The 16,464-nt window shown below is 37.6% G+C and overlaps 1 protein-coding gene across 7 annotated transcripts in view; it reads left to right on the top strand.

Moving 5' to 3' along the window:
* The window catches only part of RAPH1 (Ras association (RalGDS/AF-6) and pleckstrin homology domains 1), a 102,865-nt gene that overhangs the window by 31,128 nt on the left and 55,273 nt on the right, over positions 1-16,464 (top strand). For all 7 annotated transcript variants that reach the window (XM_070770330.1, XM_070770308.1, XM_070770316.1 and 4 more), the window contains exons 2-4: positions 10,813-10,932; positions 14,962-15,067; positions 15,852-16,357. In XM_070770330.1, coding sequence (XP_070626431.1) covers positions 10,813-10,932; positions 14,962-15,067; positions 15,852-16,357 — 732 coding nt within the window. The remainder of the gene's footprint in view (positions 1-10,812; positions 10,933-14,961; positions 15,068-15,851; positions 16,358-16,464) is intronic.

Genomic DNA, 16,464 nt, shown 5'->3' with positions numbered 1-16,464 from the left:
TAACTTATATGCAGAGTACATCATGTGAAATGTTGGGCTGTAAGAAGCACAAGCTGGAATCAAGATTGCCAGGAGAAATATCAAGAACCTCAGATATGCAGATAACACCACCCTTATGGCAGAAAGTGAAGAGGAACTAAAGAGCCTCTTGATGAAAGTGAAAGAGGAGAGTGAAAAAGCTGGCTTAAAGCTCAACATTCAGAAAATTAAGATCATGGCATCCCGTCCCATCACTTCATGGCAAACAGATGAGAAAACAGTGGAAACAGTGAGAGACTTTCTTTTAGGGGGCTCCAAAATCACTGCAGATGGTGACAGCAGCCATGGAATTAAAAGATGCTTGCTCCTTGGAAGGAAAGCTGTGACCAACCTAGACAGCATATTGAAAAGCAGAGACCTTAGTTTGCTGACAAGGGTCCATCTAGTCAAAGCTATAGTTTTTCCAGTAGTCATGTGTGGATGTGAGAGTTGGACCATAAAGAAAGCTGAGTGCTGAAGAATTGATGCTTTTGAACTGTGGTGTTGGAGAAGACTCTTGAGAGTCCCTTGGATTGCAAGGAGATCCAACCAGTCAATCCTAAAGGAAGAAAGTCCTAAATATTCATTGGAAAGACTGATGCTGAAGCTGAACCTCCAATACTTGGGCCACCTGCTGCAAAGAACTGACTCATTGGAAAATACCCTGATTCTAGGAAAGATTGAAGGCAGGAGAAGGGGACAACAGAGGATAAGATGGTTGGATGGTATCACTGAGTCGATGGACATGAGTTTGAGCAATCTCCACGAGTTGGTGATGGACAGGGAAACCTGGTGTGCTGCAGTCCATGGGGTTGCAAAGAGTCAGACATAACTGATATCAGTGTTGATTTGTGGATTCTTGTTTTAATCAGTAGGTTATACTTTGTGTCATAATTTATTTTGATCTTAAATGATCCCAGAATAGGCCCCTTCTGGCTGGCTCTTGTGTCCTTATGACGTGTCCCCATCTTTATTGAACATTTTCTGGCACAGTATTCTAGGGCCTCATCCTGTTATTTTCTCTAGTATCATTGTTTTAAGGATCTCTGATTACTTTTTGGGTAGAATATGTAACCCCAAACTGGAATCTAGATATTCTAATTGCTACTCAAGTGTTACTGCTATGAGGCCTTTTCAGTGGACATATCTGTAAACACACCTACACATAATATCTATTTCTAGCCTTCCCTTTTCCTCTATCTGTTGAAAACCTTGAGTTCATACTGATGATTCAAAAGCCAATCCAAATGGCTTCTGTGCTACAGGCTACAGGTGTCTAGCATTCTCTGTCTCCCAAAGTATGGGGTCCCTTCAGGGGCTGTATTTCCTGCTGTGCATTTGGCTGTCTTATAGGAGAATAGGACAAAAGTGGAAAAAAATAGTAGTCAACCACCACCCTAATAAGGCTTTCAATAATTTCAAGACAATTTCTCCTACCCAAGAGAGTAGTAAAGTTGTAGCCTCTGTTTCAGTTGAATCTGGAGAGTGCATTAACAGTGTCAGCCATCCCAAAGAAATAACTGTAGGCTTCCCTGGTGGCTCAGATGGTAAAGAATCTGCCTGCAACCCAGGAGACCTGAGGTCAAGCCCTGGGTTGGGAAGATCTCCTGGAGTAGGGAATGGCTATCCACTCCAGTATTCTTGCCTGTGAAATCCCAATGACAGATGTGCCTGGTGGGCTACAGTTCATGGGGTCACAAAGAGTCAGACACAACTGAACAACTAACACTCACCTCCAAAGATAACCTCAGACCCATGTAGTATAGCAGGAAAGGTCCCAAGTGTGGAGAAAAATGAGTAAGATGAACATCTCTGGATGTAGCTGTGGAAGCCATATATACGCACACAGACGCACACACACATATGTATATATACACACGCACTTATACACGATACTGGTTTCATAGGACTGGTGTAACAAATCACCACACACTTGGTGGCTTAAAAAACAACAAATTAATTTTCTCACAGTTTCTGAAATAAACTTGAAAATATAAACATAAGAAATTTACACTTATTATTTTTTGTTTTCAGTTTTTTGTTTTTCAGTTGCTCTGTGATTCAGATTATGGTTTGTGGTATATGTGTAATAAGTGATTATAAAACTGATCATTAAAACATCTTATTTCTGAGTATGTTAGGAGTTTCTTGTAGAGCACTGGGCTAAGATTGTTTTTTCCACTTAGATAAGCAGTTCCTGTTTGGGATTTAGTAGCTTAAGATATGCAAATCCAGTATAAATAAAAGCATGAATATGGTTCATCCTGTTCAAAGAATTCCTTTACTAGGGATTGTATTTAAGTAAATAAAACATCATATTAACAAAATTGGCTTTGATTTGACTTTTAGCTCTTAGGCATTCTAACCTCTATCAGCTGTAAAAGAGCTCTTGTTTATTTTTAATGCTGCTTTATATGATCTTTCAAGGCTATGGTTTTTCCTGTGGTCATGTATGGATGTGAGAGTTGGACTGTGAAGAAGGCTGAGCGCTGAAGAATTGATGCTTTTGAACTGTGGTGTTGGAGAGGACCCTTGAGAGTCCCTTGGACTGCAAGGAGATCCAACCAGTCCATTCTGAAGGAGATCAACCCTGGGATTTCTTTGGAAGGAATGATACTAAAGCTGAAACTCCAGTACTTGGGCCACCTCATGCAAAGAGTTGACTCTTTGGAAAAGACTCTGATGCTGGGAGGGATTGGGGGCAAGAGGAGAAGGGGACGACAGAGGATGAGATGGCTGGATGGCATCACTGACTCAATGGATGTGAGTTTGAGTGAACTCTGGGAGTTGGTGATGGACAGGGAGGCCTGGCGTGCTGTGATTCATGGGGTCGCAAAGAGTCGGACACAACTGAGCGACTGATCTGATCTGATCTGATATGATCTTTAGTTACCTCACAGTTAACGTACATGATAATGAAGAGGATGTTTTACATCCTGGGTTGTCAAAAAACAGAAACAGAAATAGAGAAGGCATATAAGCATGTGAGTCACCACCATTAGTATATCTCTTTCCTCTGGATAAGGAGGGGTTCACAGTGGCTGGCCCAAGAATAGTACACCTCTCTATTTTTTAGGGAGTTCAATTCCATGTAGAAACTTTACAAAACTTAGTACCAGGTGTCAGCTCATTCCCAGAGAGTCAGGCCATGCAAGTTCCCCCATGGACAGTTTGTCTACTGGGCGTGCTCCTGCAGAAGCCTTTGGATAATACAGCACTTTGCTTCTTTCTCAGTCTCTTTCAACTCTTAGGAGACCATAGCTTTCTTTATGCACAGGCCTACAAAAGGAACTTTGTTCTTAGAGAATTTGTTAATGAAGATACCTCTGTGTTTACCACCTTTCCCATAGTTAAGGTTATCATTCTCTGAAGTCATGGAACATTTTCTGCTTTCTTTGTATCTTGCATAATGCTATTTGTAGGCAAGGTATTTTGTGGCTCAGTCGATAAAGAATCTGCCTGCAATGCAGGAGACCCACCTGAGTGCAGGAGACCCAGGTTTGATCCTTGGGTCAGGAAGATCCCCTGGAGAAGGAAATGGCAACGCACTCCAGTATTCTTGCCTGGGAAATCCCATGGACAGAGGAGCATGACGGACTACAGTCCATGGCATCACATGTGTAGGACATGGCTTAGCGACTAAACCACCACCATTTTGAACTTGAGTGTTTTCTGTTGAGGGGTACTAACCTCCAGAGAAAATTTAAGTGATTGAATATACAGAAAGGAACTTCTGATTTTTTTAAAAAAACTCATCAGCTTTATAAATTAATAACATGAATAAAGTAATGTTTACTTGAGAAAAGGCTCACACTGGAAGATGATCCTCAAAAAAAGAACCTAGTGTGTGCATAGAGCATGCTGCTACTGCTGCCAAGTCGCTTCAGTCGTGTCCGACTCTGTGCGACCCCATGGATGGCAGCCCACCAGGCTCCCCCGTCCTTGGGATTCTCCAGGCAAGAACACTGGAGTGGGTTGCCATTTCCTTCTCCAATGTATGAATCTGAAAAGTGAAAGTGAAGTTGCTCAGTCATGTCCAACTCTTAGCAACCTCATGGACTGCAGCCTACCAGGCTCCTCCGTCCATGGGATTTTCTAGGCACGAGTACTGGAGTGGGGTGCCATTGCCTTCTCCATATGCTCTTCTGCATAGAGCATAGATATATAATTAAGAGACTATACCAAGCATGGGAAATTTAGAATTTTGGGGAAAATCAGTTTAGGTTCTCCCTTTCACATTTTGTCTGAAACCAAGCTACCCATGTAAAAATGTAGTAACTGCATTAAAGAATGAATAGCAAAATAAAACAAAATTTATATAAACATTTATCTGGCTTCTGGGTGGAGAAGAATTTACTGAATAAAAGAGTGTAAGAATGTTTTCATTACATTTAATAACTTGAAAAAGTTTAGTAGTGCGTTAAAAAAGTCCAACAAAGTTAAAAGGTAAAACCTGAGGAAAATGTTGCTCTACACACATGTTTAATATCTTGACTCTGTAAAGAGCTCATGTAAACTCAATTTATTATTTTCTCCTTTTCTACCAACCTTGCCTTTATACTGTTTTCAATTGGTTTATTAAGTTCTCAGTTCCTGTTTGGGCAGTTTGCACATGCTACTGTTTAGTTCACAACAGAACTAAGTTAGAGTTTTAGGTCCAGAGAGAAACATCCCTTTTGGTGCCTTATTCCAATGAGTTAGTTCATAGCCCTCTATCCCCCACAGTTCTCACTTCATTTTACATTTTGTTGTGTCCTGTTTCTCTCCTTTTCCTTCTCGGCTCTGACTTCCTCCCTCCTTTTGATGGGTTCTCTTCCTCTTTTTTTTTGCCTTACTAAATTTAACAGAGCTTTTTTCCTTATTGTTTCTTTTGTCTGATGTAGGTTTCCTTCCTCTTTATTTTGCAAGAGTTGTATCTTACACAGTTGGGGGCACTCCTTGAACCTGGAAGTCTTCACAGCCCCTCTTCTCTGGTGCCTGTTTTTCTTTAGAATTATTTATCAAATTAAAGCAGCATAGGTGGTGTTTTCAAAACTGTTTTTGTGTTCAAGCTATTGAAACCTAACTGGACATAAAGAACTGAAATTCTAAATAATGCTGAGAAGAAGCATGGAACTTGCTTCTTCCATGGAGGAGGAGTAATTGGGTTGTGTTACATTACTTAGGAGATTGTGGTGCTGCTTAGTTTCTTTATGGTCTTCGGGAATGCTTATTTAGAGTGTTCTGCCTTTAACCAAATTGTGGTCATGCAAAACTGCATTGCTTTTGTCTGGGAAGTCCTCCCAGTAGTTATGACATACTCTTGCAGTTCTCAGACTTTTGTGGGTATAAGCAAAGCCCTGGGGGAATTGTTAAAAATGTTCCACTCTTGGAAATTACTAGTCAGTAGACCTTTGGCAGGCCATTTAAAAGCTGACTTTAAGAAGAAGCACCCTAGGTAATTTTCATGCAGGTCATCAGCAGACCACACCTGGAAAAACATTGCTGTATGGCATCAAGTCCAAACTTTGATGTGGCTTTTAATGTTGCCCCACCTACTCTCCAGCCCTATTTTCCATGGGTCTACAGCACACATCCTATGCTCCAGAAATGTTAAGCCATGTAGAGTTTAGAATTTAAAGATAAATTAGATAGAAATTAGTCTTGAGAGAAAGTACAACTTACACAAGTCACATACTTGGAGTGGCAAGAAAAATACATGGTATATAGCTAGGGTGCCACTCCAAGTATGTGACTTGTGTTCTCAAGACTAATTTCTATCTAATTTCTCTTTAAACTCTAAATTGTCTCTAAACATCTCTCTTATGTCCAGAGTGGCCTTCTGATGGTCTTTCACTTTTCTAATAACACTTATACAGGTACCATGTTCCCTTGGCTACTAGTTCTCCCCTTACCTCCTTCATGTCTGTGTTTAGTTCTTCCTAGTTGCCTTCTGGAAGGAGAGGAAAAAAAAAAATAGGCTTGGCTTTCAAGGTCTTGTATGACCTGAAAGTCCTTCCTTAGTCCTTGACTTTTAAATCTCAGGACTCTTCCCTCTTGTTTTACTTGATGGTCTCACAAAAACAGACCGTCTTCTTTGCTTTTTATAATTCGCCCTACCTGGAATATGTTTATTCAAATCCTTAAGCTCTATTCTAAGCCCACCTTCTTGATAAAGATCATCATTCCATCTTGCAGTGAGGAAATCGAATAGTAAACCAAAATGTCTTCCAAGAATAAGGTTAATAGGGAAATTATGCTTGAATAATTAACTTCATGGAAAACTTAGTGGGAATAATATAATATTGTTCATACTAAAGCATACTAAATGGATAGATTCATTATGTTTAGCGGAGCCTTACTATGTGTATTACACATTTTAACCTGTAGTAATTGAAGCACAGTTATTCACTGTTATCTGTGAAATGAAACCAACTAGCATATAAACTATGATGGATCATTCCCCCTTATTCCTATTTTCACTTCATGAATAAACTAGTTTAAAATATAGTTAAATTATTATTAGCTTTAACCTATTATTTTCTGTAACAAACATATGGTTTTGAAATAATACTGAAGCTAACTAAACTTTCTAATGCCCGGGTCCTAATTTCCTCATTTTTGCCAGTTGGATGTTTGCCAGGCATCTCTCAATCTGACTTCAAAACAGAATCCACACCTTTCCTTCCCTCAACCTGCTCCAAGGAACACCAGCGGGCAGGACAGTGTCACTGGAGGAGAGAGTGGGAAGAGTGGTCAATGAGGTCCCTGAAGACCAGGACCACTTGGGGCCTTCTTGATTTGTAGCAGCTCTGAGTTGTGTTCTGTGTTCAGTACATCTGTGCTTTGGAAGAGTAAACCTTTTCCTTTGTGGCAGGGTATATTTGTTTCTTAAGGACATAGTTTCCATCAGATGTCATGGAGCAGGGAATTTGAGTGAAACTTTAATGTTCCTCCTAAAGTACCTAATTTAATAGAGTAATTTAATAGTATTTGTTCTAGTATGTATTATAGTTTCCTTGGGCCTATTTCCACATCATTAAGGAAAAACATCACATTAGAAGCTATCCATTTAAATCCTAATCATTTTAAAAATAAAATTAATGAGTTTTTTCTTTCTTTTTTTTTTAAATTTCCCTTTTTGTTTGGAGGGAAAGTTGACTGTTGTATAATTTAATTTGCATTTTCTTCTGTCATCATTTCTAGTAGGGGCATTATATCATGTTGGGAAAATTCAGGTTTGAAATTGTGATTTAATTGGAGACAGGATTGATACATAGTAAAGAATGAATCGCCTTACCAGATTTGCTGACTTTGAACAGTGCAGAGCCTGTAAACTTTCTGGGGGCTCCTGATTTGTTGTGTATAGTAAATAGAAACAATTCCGTATTGGGGGTAGAAGAATAAGGATTAACATCACCTTCCAGGGAATGGAGAGTGCTGTTGCAGAGTGTAGATCCTTTAAGAAATGTTCAGTTCAGTCGCTCAGTTGTGTCCGACTCTTTGCAACCCCGTGAATTGCACCACACCAGGCATCCCTGTCCATCACCAGTTCCCAGAGTTCATCCAAACTCTTGTGCATCGAGTCGGTGATGCCATCCAGCCATCTCATCCTCTGTCGTCCCCTTCTCCTCCTGCCCCCAATCCCTCCCAGCATCAGAGTCTTTTCCATTGAGTCAACTCTGCATGAGGTGGCCAAAGTGTTGGAGTTTCAGCTTCAATATCAGTCCTTCCAGTGAACACCCAGGACTGATCTTCTTTAGGGTGGACTGGTTGGATCTCCTTGCAGTCCAAGGGACTCTCAGGAGCCTTCTCCAACACCACAGTTCAAAAGCATCAATTCTTTGGCTCTCAGCTTTCTTCACAGTCCAACTCTCACATCCATACATGACCACTGGAAAAACCATAGCCTTGACTAGACGGACGTTTGTTGGCAAAGTAATGTCTCTGCTTTTCAATATGCTATCTAGGTTGGTCATAACTTTTCTTCCAAGGAGTAAGCATCTTTTAATTTCATGGCTGCAGTCACCATCTGCAGTGATTTTGGAGCCCAAAAAATAAAGTCTGACACTGTTTCCACTGTTTCTCCATCTATTTCCCATGAAGTGATGGGACTGGATGCCATGATCTTCGTTTTCTGAATGTTGAGTTTTAAGCCAAATTTTTTACTCTCCTCTTTCACTTTTCATCAAGAGGCTCTTTAGTTCCTCTTCACATTCTGCCATAAGGGTGGTGTCATCTGCATATCTGAGATTATTGATATTTCTCCTGGCAATCTTGATTCCAGAAATGTAGTAGGACCTAAATTTTTATGGAGAAGTATCTGAATAAAATGTAAAGTTCATTTAGATAAAATAACCCATGTGGTGACAGAAATTCAAGAAAAGGACAAAATTAGCAAAAGTTACATAAATGGTAAAAGTCTAATCATTTTTTCAAGTTTTTAATTTATTTCATGACTGTTATTGTTCCTTAAGTCATATGTTCCTTGAGTCAGTAGTTGTCTAAATAAAAATAAAACTATTAAAATATTTATTTATTTATTTATTTATATTAAAATATTTAAAGAAAAATTTTAAAGTCAAATAATTACTGGGTTTGAATAATAATAAAAAACTCACAAAACACACCAAACTTTGGTGTGAAGAATTCTGTTTGGATCCATGATAATTTAAAATACTCATACTCATTTTGAACTATTTTGTGTTTGCACTATAAAATTATATTCCTGATGTCTCATTTTTCCAGTGTAGTATCTTCTTTTTGGACATTTACAGTGTGTGCTCAGAGGGAAGTGCAAGCGTAAGTGTTTATTATATTAAAGCAGAATTCCTCCTCGAATATCTTTGCTTCTGGGTTATTCCAGTGTGTTTAGTTTTGAAGATTACGGAGGAAAAGGAAGTTGACTGTTAGATTTCAAGTTCTGTTGCTTGTTGGCCCTCATTAGGAAAACCGAGTATTACTGCTCTTTGATGTTCTCAAACTAGCATTATTTGAGTAATTAAGTCAGCCTGATCAGATGAGCTTTTTCTTTGCACTTTTTTGTTTTTCATAAGTAGCTAACTTAATGAAATATAATAACAGGTTTCTATTGAGATTGATCTGTAAATAATTCAGCACTAAATAAAAACCTAAGAAATAGTGTTAATACAAGTTAACTATAAAAACAAAATCTCTTTAAGAGCCACAAGTATGCATTTGAGAATTAGTTGATTCATGTTCCATTTGTCAAGGTAGAATGCCCTGAAAAATACATTCTTACAGTAGTGAAATTAAGAAATGAGAATTTCTTAATTGGTTAAGTGGGATATCTGATTTTCAACATCATTAGAGCTAAATTCAGTTTTGATTTTGCAACAGTATTTGCTTGACCATTTCTATAAAATTTTATATAATAAAATCAGGTTTAAAGTTTAACTACATGGCATCTAATTATATAGTTAAATTCCTTATGTATCTCGTAACTACATATAAGGATCACAGAGGTGATTTTGTGGATTGCTGCTTTGGAAGTATAAGATGTATACAAATTCTTATTCTAGATTAAGGATATCTTTACTCTGAAAAATTGTTCAGGCTAGCTGACAGGTTGTATTTTGAATATTGCCCAGATCCACTGGAACAAAATGTGTGTCTTCGTAAATGTGAGTCAAGAGTATGGCATGTACAATGAAGATATTCATTATGTCTCTAGAAAGTTAACAGGTATTGCTCCAAATAGAAGGAAAAGATAATGTGGTCAAGTAAATTTGGGATATGTTGATTTAAAAAAAAAGCTTAAGTGTTACTGAAGATTTCTTAGAGCGTTTAATAATGAAATATTTTATATTAATCAGATTAATCTTAAAGAATTTTAAATATCTGGTCAGTCATTGATCTTTGTTTTATATAACTTTTCCTCCCTTCACAAAATAATATGCAAATTCCATGTCATACCATTTTATTAATGGGAAAAAAGAAAATATCTCTTCTTTCAGGGGACTTAAACATGAAAAGTCACCACATGTAGGAAATTTTGTATAAGAATTTAATGTATTCAATTCTAATTTTCTGACGTTTCCTATTTGAGTTTTAGTTCCTTGAATTTTTAAATGGTTAGAAAGGAAGGATAAGATGGAAGAACAAATTCAACAAACTGAACTATTAATAGATTCAAGATTTTGCATTGTCTTTTATGTGAAATGCTTTTTGGGTGAGATACTTATTTGAATGGATTTTTACAGAATAAGTAAGATAATAAGTTACTAAAGTCTTCTGAAATTATTTTTCTGTGCTATTTGGTGTGTTGCAAGATCTATTAGTGGAGAGAACTGTACTACCATAATATCCTCTGATTAATGGGAGTGGTTTGTGATTTAAAAATCATTACTTCTGACTCAGTTCAGTCACTCAATCATGTCTGACTCTTTTCGACCCCATGAACCGCAGCACGCCAGGCCTCCCTGTCCATCACCAACTCCCGGAGTCCACCCAAACCCATGTCCATTGAGTTGGTGATCCCGTCCAACCATCTCATCCTCTGTCGTCCCTTTCTCCTCCTGCCCTCAGTCTTTCCCAGCATCAGGGTCTTTTCCAATGAGTCAGCTCTTTGTATCAGGTGGCCAAAGTATTATCCGATAGTTTGTTTTCCTAAAAATTTGAGACTTAATTGCTCATTTCTATTCACTTGTCAACCTTACCTACATTTATGACTTCCAGTTTCCTTTTATAATATAGTCTTTGGTTTTCAAGGTTTGAATATATATCAGAACATAAACTGCATGATTTTTCAAGTTTATCATATAATTGTTCATTATACACATATCTGTATTTCAGATGGAGCAGCTATCGGATGAAGAAATTGACCATGGTGCTGAAGAAGACAGTGACAAGGAAGATCAGGACCTAGACAAAATGTTTGGAGCCTGGCTAGGGGAGCTAGACAAACTCACTCAGGTTAGAAACAGTGCGTGAAAAACTGGTTGAGAATTTTAAGTCATCACTATGTGTTCAAATTTTACTGTGTAGACCTCAGGATATGAACACAGGTTATGTTTTAAAATACTGCTATAAAGAGAAAATGTCCAAAGCATTAACAAGTAAATGAATAGTAACTCTAGGTACACAAGATACTCTCTTCTGTGGTTAGTTTAAGGAGGTTTTTTTTTTTTTTTAATGCTTTTGACAGAAGTTCTGTGTATCTAGAGGGATTTCTAAAATCTGTTTTATAAATTGAGTTGCTGGCTAAAAGTTTTAAAGCCTAAAATGTAAAAATCTAAATTTTAGCAAATCCTATTTCGTAACAGTGGAGTGAACACATTTTACAACATAAATGATATCCTCACATGCAGATATTTTCTATTACATGATCCCAGAATACTGACGAAGTTTCATCCCTGGCTTTATTTTAAAACAGTGGCAAAGTTTTTTCATTTTCTTTTATTGGATCTTTGTTTTGTCTTTTAAAGAATTATTTTGTCCTCTAAACAATATCACTTTTTAGAATAAAAGCAAATACTATTACTACCCTGGTTAATACATTATATTCAATATATATGAAGATAGTTAATTAACTGTATTAAACAACTCTAACTTTATGACGGGTTTCCCAGGTGGCTCACTGGTAAAGAATCCATCTGACAATGCAGGACACGCAGGAGATGCAGCAGGAGATGTAGGTTTGATCCCTGAGTTGGGAAGACCCCCTGGAGTAAAAAATGGCAGCCTGCTCCAGTACTCTTGCCTGGAAAACTCCATGGACAGAGGAGCCTGGCAGGCTGTAATCCATAGGGTCACAAAGTCAGCATGAACAAGCATGCACACAACTTTACAACAATGAAAACATTAGAACAAGACTTATTTCATTCACTCTTAACTAATATCTCTGGGAAGAACTTTTGTTTAAATTGCTTAAGTACGAAATTCGTTAACCAGTAGCAGAGTAGATGGTAAAGTGGAAACTTAAAGTACCGGTTTTTTTCTGTATCTCTTTCCATATCATTCTGGAATTGAAACTGAGAAGCTGTTCATGTAATTCTCGTTAGATCATTTTGAAAGGCAGACATGTTTGTGACCATAACCTGTTAATGATGAGTTTTGAGAAGAACGCTTTACTAGGGCTGCTCTGGTAGCTCGGCTGGTAAAGAATCCTCCTGCAATGCAGGAGATCCCAGTTTGATTCCTGGGTCAGGAAGATCCCCTGGAGAAAGGATTGGCTACCCACCCTAGTATTCTTGGGCTTCCCTGGTGGCTCAGATGGCAGAGAATCCACCTGCAATACTGGAGACCTGGGTGATCCCTGGGTTGGGAAGATCCCCTGGAGGAGGGCATGGCAACCCACTCCAGTGTTCTTGCCTGGAGAATTCCGTGGACAGAGGAGCCTGGTGGGCTACAGTCCGTGGGGTTGCAAAGAGTCGGACACAACGGACGACTAAGCACAACCAGCACAGCACAGGATTTCATAAGGTCATTCTCTTCATCTCCAGTCAGGAGAAATAACATTTGTGGTGATAAAGCTCTTTTCTTCTGTAGTTACCAAACCTAATTTTAGTTTAATTCTTAATTTTTTTTTTAAAAAAAGAAGTGATTTTGGCATAGAGATGATGACTAGGCTGTGCAGTTCTGTGCTGAGGAAATAAAGGAGTGGAAATAGAAAATAATAATGAAGGAAAATATGTGAGAGCCAGTTGTCGTGTGTGGGGTTTCCATTTTGTTTGTTTGTTTGTTTTTGGCTATGCTGCACAGCTGGCAGGATCTTGGTTCCCTGATCAGGGATTGAACCTGGGCCACAGCAGTGAAAGCCTGGAATCCTAACACTAGGCACCCAGGGAACTCCCAGGAGTTTCCTTGACTGTGTGTTTTATTGTCCATCCTTGGGGAGAGGCCAAAAAAGAGGAAAGACAGGCAGATACAAGCCTAGCCACTCTAGGTGGAGTAGACTTGATGCTGCTCCACTGTAGGTAACATTTCTATTGAATACAGGAAAATCTTATGTATATTTGTATAAACCTTCTGTATATTTTAAATCCCCTGACATACACATGTAAGAGCCATTCATCAAAAAAGCTGGGTCCTAAATTTATGCTTTGACCATCCTTTTTTATGTATGAAGCTGTCTTACAGAGAAAACAGGTTAAAACTGTTGGAGAATATTTCTCACTGCTGTGTGTGCATGCTAAGTCACTTCAGTCATTGCAACTCCATGGACTTTAGCCTGCCAGCTCCTCTGTCCATGAAATTCTCCAGGAAGAATACTTGAGTGGGTTGCCATTTCCTCCTCCAGGGTATCTTCCTGACCCAGGGATCGAACCTGTGTCTCTTATATCTCCTACATTGTCTTTGTCAGGCAGGTTCTTTACCACTAGTATCACCTGGGAAGCCCCATCCCTCACTGCTAGTAAGTTACTTTTTAACACTTTGGAAATTTTCAAAAAATATTTTACTAAGTTAGTGGCTAAAACTTCAGAATTGATTATTTTAGTTCGCCACAGTCATCCATGCACCTGTATCATACAATGTTAATGGATTTTCAACTTTATATTAAATCATTTTTAAGTTTCTAGTGGCTGTTGAATCTTCTGAAATTGCTTGTAAAATTTTGTATGTATTTGTATTTTTCTGCAAGAAGTTTCATGGCTTTTATCATATTCTCAATGACATCCACTCCCAACCCAATTCCACCACCACTGAAAAAATAAAAAAGGTTAAAAAAAAACACTCCACTAGAGTACCCATTTCTTGGCATCAAGGAATATTTCCTATCATTTCCCTTTCTGCTCCAGCACCACGGACGCAGCAGATAATTAATAATAAGTATTTGTTTATTTGAACTGATAAATAGATTGACTTTTAATATGTCCTAAATTATCTTCAGGTTTTACTGAAAACATTACCTACCTATCACTCTTCATTTCCACTGAGAGAAGGCGAATTAGGCCTTAACTTGTAGTGGAAAAATTAGGTTTGAGGTTAAAGAAGAATTTCCTAGCTGTTTCATTAAACTTTGAAATAAAGCACTGAACAGTTGTGGATCTCCTTCAGATGATAGCTTTAAAAACTGGATAGATACTATCCAAATGGATTTAATTGAAACAAATGAATAAAAAAGATAGCACTCTATCTAATTCTGTGATTCTACAAAAAGATTGTTCAACATTCTTTTTCATTTGAAATCTATTTGATAATTAGAGAAATTAAAAATTTGAAAGACTAATCCTGATATTTGCATAGTTAAAAAGACACTGAATAACTACTGACCCTTTCCCTGAATTTCTTTGTTGTAACCACCTTATTTTCCTTATTGTAGAAAGGTTGGAGAGAAAAAAAGGGTCATTTAAAGAGGTGGTGAGTTAACTTACAAAACACCCTACCCTAAAGTGTAGAATGTAATTGTAGACTTAGCACAGGCAATATAGCTGGGTTATAGTTTACACTCACCTTGATAGAACATGAAAAGAACAGGATATTCTATCATTGTTTGAAGTTACAGCCACTTTCTGTTAAGATCGTGGCTCTCATAATTTTGAGTCCAGAATTGTGCCTTATCTTCAGAGTATTTCATTCTAAGAATGTGGTTAAGTTGGACCAAAAATAAATTCCTTTGAGGAAAGAGATAATAAAATTCTCTACATTATTCCTTTTTATTTCTTATCCTCATATCCCATATTCATGTACCTACCTTATTGTATAGTGAATTTATGTAAAATGAGCTCAGCCACTATACTCGTTGTATTTGGGAAGATATTTACTCTGAACTATGACTATGTCATGTGCCTTAAGTAAGCATATATCTAAAAATTGAAAAAACTATAACCAAAATTATGTGAAAACCAATTATGCTTTTCCTCAAGGCTAATACTTAGAAGAACTTGGATTTTATTAACTATTACATGACAGTTCACTTACTCATAGAATAAACTTTATTCATCTTTTATTATAATTGAGACCTGAATTTAATATGACTCATTAAACTTTCTTTTTATAAAGAGTTTGGATTCTGACAAGCCCACGGAACCAATAAAAAGATCTCCTCTTCGCCAGGAAACAAACATGGCCAATTTTTCTTATCGCTTCTCCATATACAACTTGAATGGTAAGATGTAATTGAAAATGAAATGTAAAATAGTATGTTAAGTTATATAAGGTGGAAATAATACAGCAACAATTCCAAATAGCTCAATATAAAAACTATATATGCATAACAACTGAGTTCTTATATTTCTTGATTTGTGCATTTTATTACTAATTCAGATTATCAGAGAAAAAAACTAACTGGAATATAACTAGTTTCCTAGTTATTAGTAATTGACAAAGTATATCCTCACATGGAATCCTACAACAAACTTAATTGTGTTATTATATTTGAAGTGGGATAAAGTCCAGTGAAATTACTTGTTGTTAATTTGAAAATCAGCCCTTCTGGCCTTTATTTAATGAACTATACCTAGTGGAGCTGACATTTCAATCTGTAATTTTTTTAGGTCTTAACATTTTTCTTTTTATGCCCTCAGATCTTTAGGTATTAACATCTCTACCAGGGCTATGGTCATATTAACACTTAGAGCCTCTGGTGAAAAATTGCCTGAGGGATGTTGGTTAATAGAACAGTATAAAATTTTTCTATTTTTTTTATCTTTCAACTCATAATTTTATTCTCTATTGATTACCACAAATCTTAAAAGATGGGCTCTTTGCTTCTGAAATTTTCTCTTGGAGTTTAAAATGAACAAAAAACTGTTAGAACTGTGGTATTTGATAGGCTTTATGCCCAATAGGGTGATTTTTTTTTTTTTTTTTTGCTTTTCCTCCTGCATTTGTTGACTGATTTATAGTAGAATGTGTAAATTCTAATTCATTGTGTTCTGGAAACATTGCAGAAGCTCTGAATCAGGGAGAAACTGTGGATCTGGATGCCCTAATGGCCGATCTTTGCTCAATAGAGCAGGAGCTCAGCAGTATCGGTGCTGGAAATACTAAGCGTCAAATCACAGAAACAAAGGCCACTCAGAAGTTACCCACTAGCCGACATACATCAAAGCATGGCACCTTGAAAGGACTGTCTTCTTCGTCCAATAGGATAACTAAACCGTCTCATGCCAACTACTCCCTGGATGACATCACTGCACAGCTAGAACAGGCCTCCTTGAGCATGGATGAGGCTGCTCAGCAGTCTGTGCTAGAAGATACAAAGCCCTTAGTAACTAATCAGCACAGGAGAACAGCGTCAGCGGGCACAGTGAGTGATGCTGAGGTACGCTCTATTAGTAACTCCTCTCGTTCAAGCATCACTTCTGCAACCTCCAGCATGGACTCTTTGGATATTGATAAAGTAGCACGCCCTCAAGAACTGGATTTGACACATCAGGGGCAGCCAATTACCGAGGTAAGTGGATGAAACTTTCTTCCCTGTTATTTCAGTATTAAGGAGGCAATGGTATTTTTTTCCATCCTGTTCTAATAAACTTACTTGTTTTTTTCCTACACTTAAAA

This window comes from Bos indicus, chromosome 2 (genome assembly GCF_029378745.1).
Source record: "Bos indicus isolate NIAB-ARS_2022 breed Sahiwal x Tharparkar chromosome 2, NIAB-ARS_B.indTharparkar_mat_pri_1.0, whole genome shotgun sequence".
Taxonomy (NCBI): Eukaryota; Metazoa; Chordata; class Mammalia; order Artiodactyla; family Bovidae; genus Bos; species Bos indicus.
Note: the sequence above shows the minus strand (reverse complement) of the source record. Positions and strands in the feature narration are given on the sequence as shown.